Source organism: Pollicipes pollicipes, unplaced genomic scaffold (genome assembly GCF_011947565.3).
Source record: "Pollicipes pollicipes isolate AB1234 unplaced genomic scaffold, Ppol_2.1 Scaffold_7261;HRSCAF=8764_pilon_pilon_pilon, whole genome shotgun sequence".
NCBI lineage: Eukaryota > Metazoa > Arthropoda > Thecostraca > Pollicipedomorpha > Pollicipedidae > Pollicipes > Pollicipes pollicipes.
Window position 1 is genome coordinate 27,642,370 of NW_023597054.1, and position 9,030 is coordinate 27,651,399.

General features: G+C 46.6%; 1 protein-coding gene across 1 annotated transcript in view; it reads right to left on the bottom strand.

The window, feature by feature from the left end:
- LOC119111262 (DE-cadherin) overlaps positions 1 to 6,939 on the bottom strand; it is a 29,689-nt gene extending 22,750 nt beyond the window's left edge. The window contains exons 1-3 of the mRNA XM_037235083.1: positions 6,935 to 6,939; positions 6,541 to 6,641; positions 5,377 to 5,399 (exon numbers count right to left, since the gene is read on the bottom strand). Of these exons, the coding sequence (XP_037090978.1) occupies positions 5,377 to 5,399; positions 6,541 to 6,641; positions 6,935 to 6,939 (129 nt within the window). The remainder of the gene's footprint in view (positions 1 to 5,376; positions 5,400 to 6,540; positions 6,642 to 6,934) is intronic.
- Positions 6,940 to 9,030: the final 2,091 nt, after the last annotated feature.

Here is a 9,030-nt window from a genome sequence, read left to right on the forward strand (position 1 = left end):
TAAAGCAGCATTGGTTAAACTTTACAGTAATTGACGTTCTGAGCCATACTTATGACAGCTCGTGATCCCTCTATCACTGATCACTCGTGATCCCCGTTATAACTGATCATTCGTGATCCCCGTTATCACTGATCACTCATCATCTCCGTTATCACTGATCACTCGTGATCCCCCGTTTTCATAAGCAATAGAGTACTTTACGGATTGGATCAATCCACGAGTTATGGATCAAACCGTGGGTCGGGTTGCATTGGATCAGAAATTTCTTCTGAACATGGATTAGGACCGAACCAGATTTTTGAATTCGCCAGCTCAGGCGGACTGAATGGATAAAAAAACAATCAAATAGAAGTTATCATTAAAAAGTCCCTGAAACGCTCAATGAAGACACCCGCTCAGAGCAAAGCCTTTAAACCAATAAAATACGGTAGTTTCAATTCCGGGCAAAGCAAAAATAGGCAGCGTAGTACATGAATCAGTCACACATGCCACAAACAAGTTTTTTGATGGACAGATAGCGTTGACAAATTGACATGAATGGATGACATTCGTATATGCTGCTAAAAAAAACTAGATGTCTCATTCCTCCAAGAACAACTGAAATGCGTAATAATCTAATTTAACCTATCTTTTACAAGTATAGCTACCATTCCTCCTGGTTTTGTCAGCAATCCCATTTAACCCCAGTGGGTGGCTTTGCGTTTCAGAGCTGAAACTGGGCAGGGTATGTTTTATTGTTAGAAAGTACACCACAGAGTTTTGAAATCCAAGCTCCTGTCTGAGAAAACACCGTCTTCACTTTAAGTATATTACTTCATCTAATTTATTTCCAGGTGTCTACCACAACAAAGATTGTTGCATTCTCATAGATAATTTTACCCACTCCCTTGATTTATATAGCTCAAAAGATGAGCATGCTGGCCTCTACAACCAGGGGGCAAAAGCAACTACCTCACCCAGAAGCAAGCTATTTCATGTGAGTTGTGTATTCTTGGCATCCAACCAAAAACTTTGGCATCGGGCACATACTTATTAATTTGCGTCCTGTCTGTTCTAGCCCCACTCGCATAAATAATTCAAAACTTGGATGTCAACATTGCATTTGCACACCTGTGGTTCTCCTGCCATGATTTACAGACAACAAACGCTACAGAAAAAGCCATATGTCAGCGAGGCTGAACGAGGCGCCACATACATACCTCAAATAAGTATTTGGTAATATTTGAGCCCTTTGCGCAATCACTCGAGCCTTTGACAAGTGGTTAGCATGTATATGAGATGTTAAATTACCAGCGGCCATGTCAGATGTTGGATAGCGGGCAAAATGTACCTAACTCCCGCGCCACATGTTGTGAATATGACATGATTATATTACACTTGCGTATGTGGCAGTCGCGGCACACAAGAGACGTTACACACTTTGACTAAACGCAGAACCATGTAATTTAGTTCTAATGGTACCTACCTTCGCGTGCTGAAAAAAATGGATGCAAAGTAGCGTAGAGTAACGTAACGTAGTAACATATAATGGATGCAAAGTAACTTGACGTAGTAACGTCAGTATATCTGATAGCGTTTTGAACTGTTAAGCGTGACATAACGCGATGAGATCCACAGTTGCAAAACATATTTTTCGCATTGTTTCCAGTATGAGCAAAAAAGGGATATGTCATTTTGTGACTTGATATTACAAGATGTACGATGACCCCCTTGCCACAGCGGGCCAGACACATTGCACTGGGACACACATAGGTCAAATGAGGTTACATTGACCTTATTTCCGGCAATCAGACGCCATTGATGTACACCGCTGTCTTTACAAGGAGTTTTAAAATATGATGGAAGAGGCTTTCTGCCCGCTTGGGATTTGAGGGCTACGCTTATCGCACATCATGTGTTGGATACATGTTCGAGCGTGAAATCACATCAAGCCACCCCGGGGTGAAAACGCGCCTTTTCTGTCTCTAAAAATTTTTAAATTGTCTACATTGTCGCCGGGGCCAACTTTATCAGAAACTGTTTCAATATAACTCTAAATGCGATAAACCGCAAGGACAAAGACAGCTGAAATGCAATGCAACATAGCCATCAAACATTCCCTGTTCTGCAATACTACGGCAATTATGGGATAAGAATATAATAATGAAAAACTAACAAAATTATCTGATAGAAGGATACTTTCATAACCAGTCCAGAGGTGTGTAGGCTCCTATTTTAGAGGGGGATTGCGCCTCTTAACCAGAAATGTAGTTTCCTATCCTTATTTATCATTTTGTATTCGCTATTTTTCACTAATCATCCTTTTTTAGAGTTTAGCCCTCCCCAAACTATATTTGAGAAACTACGCCACTGCTCCCAACTCTTAAAAGAAGGTGTGTCAAACCTGGTGAGAAAACTGTTTTAAGTGCATTTCAGAGGCAGGCTTAGCCATTTTTCTTCCTGCACGTGCCCCCTCCCTCACCTCTACCTTTTTTCCAAAACTGCCCCCATGTAGCCTACATCTACCGATAACGTGGTTCTATGAGCACCAGAAAACAATAACCCCTTTAGTTTTGTGACGTCATCGTGCAATCGGCTGGAAACGTTGGCAACCTTCCTTATATTCGCATTCACTGGTATTGCCGGTGCAGGTCTCACATTTTCTAACATTATCCCAATTAATGAGTGCAAAACCCATGCGATATTGGTATCAGCAGGTGCAAACGATATTTTTGAACATCTCTAGCACCTTCATTTAGCTCTTTATAACTAGCTCTATGAGCAAGTTTAACTCCATACATAATGACAATAAGAAGTGTTTATTTCACACCTGTCCACCGGTCAGAGCGCTAAATCTGAGGTGCGACGGGCGGTGTGAATTCTGCACCAGCGATGCTCGGTATCTTACCTCAAAGCTGCTGTTTCTCTCAGCAGCAGGAAAGCCCGGGTAAATCCTTGACATGTGTTGCTCCTACGCCCTTCGTTGACCTATAAAGCTACAGCTCGGGTATCCACAAACAAAAAGCCTGCTAAATTGGAAGAGCTTTTTAACGCTACTACCATAGACGCTCTCCATAGTAGATCCTTAGAAAAGCCGCACATCGCCTTTAAAAAAAAAAAACAGCTGACGATTGGCTGCGTACTTCAAGCCAGACAGCTTTTCTCGACATGATCACAACCAACGGCAACCCAAAGCCCTGCACTCAACGCAACTCATTACCGCTTGGTGAGCATTCGAGCCCATCTATCTCAAACGGCACGACGCTTTGAAACGCCGCGTAGCAAACTGGTCACGTTCGTTGCAAGATTTTGTGGCCAGTCACGATCTTTGCAACTAGAAATAAGCCTAGTTACCTGGTATTTCATACTGCTAAGTATGTGAAGCGAATTTGGGCAGAAAAAAATCTGAAAAGTTATGATCTGAGGTGCATTGAAAAACACTGTGTTAACAGTACTCTGTGATGTCATCACTGATATAGTATAGTTTGTAGTATATTTCTGTCACATACTGAAAACTGTCCCGATTAAAGCTACTATGTTTGGAAAGGTATTGCGGCTCAACTTGCACATACAGCGAAACGGCAACGTTTCGATCTGTGCTGTACATAATCTCACACTACAAACGTTAGCGAGTACAGACCAATGCTAACTTTTGAGTTTGACTGTCCGAGTCTGACTGGGATGGTCTGTTGTAATATGGTCTGGTCTGTTGCAGTGTGTTATCACTTCTACAACTTTGTCACCATTTGGTTCGCAAGTGTCCGAACTTGTCACCGATCATATCCCATAAATCAGAACCTTTTTCACCCCTGAGGCCGCTCTAGGCCAGCTCTATGTCGTGGCGTGGAACCAGTATTGGGTTGAAAGTACATGACGCTATTGTCTATGCTGTCTGCGGACCTCCCCGTACGAATGTGAAGAAACGAAATATGCAAAGAAAAACTCTGCAAATTATTCATTACTTTAAGACGATATCAACCATCCTCAACATGTTTATCATGGCCGTTCCCCGTGGGGCAGGTAGCCCGCTAAAGGTAACCTCGATGTGAGGCCTGTCAAAAATGTCGCTGGCTGCAACTAAGTAACAGCTGCTCTGATTGAGGTGAACGCTACATGGGTGGCAGCAGAGCATCATATAAACATATAAGCATGTGCTCATCCATTTTTGAGAGATCGTGGTGATAATCCCTCATTTTCACGTTCAATTTGTCGTGGAACACTACTATCTGCTATCGCCTCGATAATACATGCCACCCATCATTTGAAGACATTGCTGTGGCATGTAAGTGTTATCCGAACGGTTCAGGCTCAACAAAATGAGACAAATATTTTGACCACAAAAATGCAAATATCACCGTGTATTCCAAAATGCGCTCCACCATGCGCATATAAGCTCTGGTCATCAACGGGCAGTAGCCTCCAAAGAAAACGACGAAGATTAATCACCTCCCTCTGTTAACAATTTGGGTAGTGAAAGACAAGGTGAACCAGTTTATTTTTTGACGCGCTCAAGCAGCTGGTCTGACACATCGGACTTTTGCAATGGTCGCTGCAATATAGCCATGCAACGGTCACCCTTGCATTTCGTCAATCGCACAGAAACGAAGAAAATCGCGGACGAGCCAGCAGTCCCACTGTGCCGCATGACAGATCTGCCGTCCGGCACAGTCTAGCAACACAGGGCGCCTTGCTGTGAGAGGCTCTTCTGCCTTGGGCCAGTCAACAAACAACCCGCTGCCCGTTAAATCGGGAAAGATGAAATGCAACGCAGAGAAGGGTTTCTTGCCAAAAGTGCAGCATGCGTATCTATGCGTGTTATGTGCTTTGTGACATTGTATAGCCCTAACACGTCACAGCCTTGGAAGACTAGCGTTTCCCTCCCAGCGTGCCAGGTATGATCTCAAGCAACTTAAAAAGATCATGGTCAAAACAATTTAACGCTTGCTGACGATCCAGACAGAGATGTTTCTTGTTGCACGGACAACCATAGAAAAACATGATCATTTTGCCCAGAAATTATCCAAAGAACGGGAGTGTGATGAATCACATTGTATGAAAATATACGACTTTGAGAAGACGTGGTGTGTGGGTCGTAGATGAATGACAATTTATTAGGCAATCATTACTTGCCCATTTTTTCATAACAAGTACCCGAAATAAAAGCTGGATACGCAGCGAATCTAACAGCCAGGGATGCACGCGTAGGTTTACATGGAGCCAGCCACCCGTTCGTAGCTCCGCGCAGCAAAACGAGCTCCGGTACAGGAGTAACGTTCCCCATTGATCCACGCCGAGGCGGGTATTTATTTTTCTTCCTAATCAATTACAACCAAACAAACAACGGCTAATTAATTTTCAGCGCTGTCCGGTGGCGAACGATGGGCGGCGGGTGCGCACTGTGCCGCGCGTGGCCGCCGCCGCTGCGCCACAGTCGACCGTATACCACCGCCGGTTCTTTCAGCCCGAATGCGGGGCGACGTGCGCCGAAAACAGCGCAGTGGCGAAAGTGGCGTAGTTACGCCTGCCGCATTTGGCAGCGCGGCGGCCGGTACCGGCGGCATTTGCGGCCTGTTTGGCCCCAAACGACCTCTTGATATGAAATGTACAGTTATGAAAAGAAACGGCAGCAGTTGGGTTTTTAAGCGGACGGTGCTGAATCAATACTTTAGCCGGCGTCGCGACAGTCAGGAAGGCTGAGAGAGAGGGAGAAGGAGGGAGAGGGAGAGAGAGGGAGAGGGGGAGACTGCAGTCGAACCACGGGACCCTCAATAAAGCTGGAACCAAACTGAGGGAGTTTGGTAGGCAGCCGGCCGAGACGAGGCGCCTCGCTGCCGAACCGAGCGAGACGCCTCGCTGCCGAACCGAGCGAGGCGTCTGACGAATCCAAGGCGACGACGGTTTGGAGCGCGAGGTTATAACGAGAGGGGCCGTGTGGAGGGTTGACTGGGAAATTAGCGGATGCTTGTTGAACGGACTGATCGGCGAATGTTCAAATGCGAGCAGACGCAAAACATGATTTTGATTGCTCAATGATGTGAGGCTAAAAAACGGGCGACAGGGCCAACAACAATGATTGAAAATGTTTACAAATAGTGCCAATGGTTGTTTAGGGACGCAAACACCTTATGCCCGCCAGTTTTCATGCCTTTTGGGCACGAGATCGCTTACCGGACTCGTTTCTTGTGCTGCAATATACCGTGCTTTTTGGTGTAACGCACGTTTGTACATCAAACACGTCTAAGCTGTGTGCGTTGCAATAGAAACTGGGCTGACTAAGCAGGTGCACCAACCAAAACATGTCAACAACGTCATATGAGAAACCGCGCAAACGAAGTTGTGCAGTAATCACGATGCCTTACACGCGTTCATTTAAATTACTTGCCATAATATGTAGCGGACAAAGAGCCACTTTTCCGTTTTTATTGCCTCATTCCACAGCGCATAACTTGTCCGGAACTCGATTAAAAGTTCCTGGCTTCCCGGATGTGCACCCACCCACCTCTGCGCCTTCCTCTTGTCGGTGCGCTGACTCTGGTGGTAGATTCTGCTAAAGTTGCTGACCGATGACGGGCACGGGCAGCGCGATAACCAGCACGCCACTCAGCGAGCAGACGCCGCCCACCAGTTTGCCCATGGCGGTGCTGGGCACCATGTCGCCATACCTGCAACAGGCCAAAACCCAGTCACGGCACTGGCTCGGCGGACGCGCGCAGGGCCAGCCACGCTCTCTTATCGCAGCACCGTGATACGAGACGTTCTGCGACGGCGCGGGTTCTGGTGCGCCATTGCACCTCATGGCAGGACGGTTCGGGATGCTGAGTCACTACAGCATAGCACAATTCCTTAATGTGGTTAGAGCCGGTAGCGTTGCGCCATGCTGAAAACCTGCAGTCCAGTTTTGTGATGATCAAGTTACAAAAAGAACTGAAGCCCAATTACTGTACTCCAATTTTACGCCATGCTGAAAACCAGAGTACAGGACAACACCAAAATGACGGAATCTGTGCAGGTTTAGGGGGGGGGGGGGGGGTGGCGGGCGGGCTCAGAAGCCCTTTATGTTGTTTATTTCTATGCAACTTCTCAAGCATACTACTATATTCTACGATACATTTGGGGCGAGGTCTGAGCCTGCCCCCCGAACACAATAGTTCCCACGGCTATGGGACAATAGCACGGCTCTATTTACGTCGGATAAGTGTGCGTGAGCTAGATAAGCAGTGAGTGAATGCGAGCCGACTTTATGAGAAGCCCTCTCACTCGCTCAGTGGTGTCCAAAATATTATCACTTAAGCATTAATCGCTGGTTAGCAGTACATGAACTGCTCCAAGTTCAATAAACGCATCGGCCGGTAAATGTTTCTGTGAAGCCAGGAGGACGGGATGTTGTTTTCACACGTCTGCTCTGCCAGCAGTCTGGCCAAAAACAATATCCAACGATTTCACTGAGGCGAAAGAGCAGCACCAAAGACGAGCAGGTTGGCAACAGCTTAGCGTAAAACACACTTTCATCCAGAGTTTAGAGTAAATACGCCAATGTATGTGCGCCAGCTTCACGCATGGACGGCCGCTACGTCCATGCACGCGATACGTACAGCTGTTTACATGGCGAGATCTAAACAGCACCTGGTATGCCCAAAACTGACTTGAAAAATGAATGTATGCGTAGTTAAGATAGCATCGGCAGGTTTCTGAACGACCACGATGCGAAGTTTGACCTGCCGTCCTCTACTAACTATTCCTCAACTAAATCACTCAAACCGTCACCATAAGTGCACTTACATATGCCCAAAGTACCCATGCCTATAACTTAGGCCCAAGCGGAACAAGATCAACAAAAAAACCCGTTCATTCCCTTTAGTATTCGTTCATTTCACGATCATCGTCTGATTCCGCTGTTAACCTTTAACCTGTCAGCAATGGACACGATTACGCGGCCCGACTGATACCTTCGTGCCACGCACTACGTTAATTTACGGCTAATTGCTCCACGTCTGTTATTGCCGGCAGTTCTGTCAAACAGACTGACAAACAGACTGTCGAAAGCTGTCCGTCCCCTCGAGTCCAGCCTAAACTGAGCGAGCAAACAACACTGGGTGGTCCTCGCATTCTGCCATCGGCGAGCCTGCGAGTCTCTCAGTTCATCCACCACGGACATCCCTCGTTCGTGTTTCTCTAGTTCATCCACCGCAGACATCCCTCGTTCGTGCTGAAGAGAATCGCGCAAAACAAAAAAATAAACTCTACGTCTCACGCTGCCGAATCACTCGCCCAGTTGCCAAGCATGGATTACCCTGGATCGCTGCAACGTGTTCCACGCGCCTCAGCCCTCGCACTCCTCCGCCGACTCCCCCGCCACAAACTGGCCGACCACCCGTGAGTGATGGGCGCCGTCCGGTGTTTCTTCAGCCGTGGCATAGCCGGCGGTAGACGAACGATGAAACAAGCAGCCTGGCGGGCCAGCGCACCGTAATGCCGCCCTCCATCAGAAAAGAGTTGAGACTGACGGACGCACGCGCTCACCAGCTCCCGTGCCGAGTGTACGACATGCAGACCGGACAATTACGTTTGCTGCGACTTCGGGGTAGAATGTAAAACGCTTCGATACAACATGCGTACTGAAAATGTGCAACGAAGATGAAGACAATGGTAGGTCGAAAAAGTTAGTTTCTCGTACTTTGTTCATCGTTGGTACGAGCTTCGTCTCAGATAGTTTGCTTCTTACCGACCAATCAAAGATACCGTCAGCCAAACGACAAAAATATTAAAAAGTATGCAAGCGACAGAAAGTATTTCTATGAACTTCCTCTGGCTTTTATTTTATAACTCGAATCGCTGTTGTTCCTGGCGTACCGATCCTTCCAAAATGTTCAAAAAACCAATTCGGTGGTTTCGTAGGAAACGGCGAAACAAGGATGGGTTTGGTTTTTGCGTGAGTCAGCATCTGTATACAAAGCCGCATACCAAGTGACAACCTCACCCTGGTCTACGCCTGTTGGAATCATATAAATGAGATTCTACTCTAAAAAGAACTCACCTACGTTTATTTCGGGT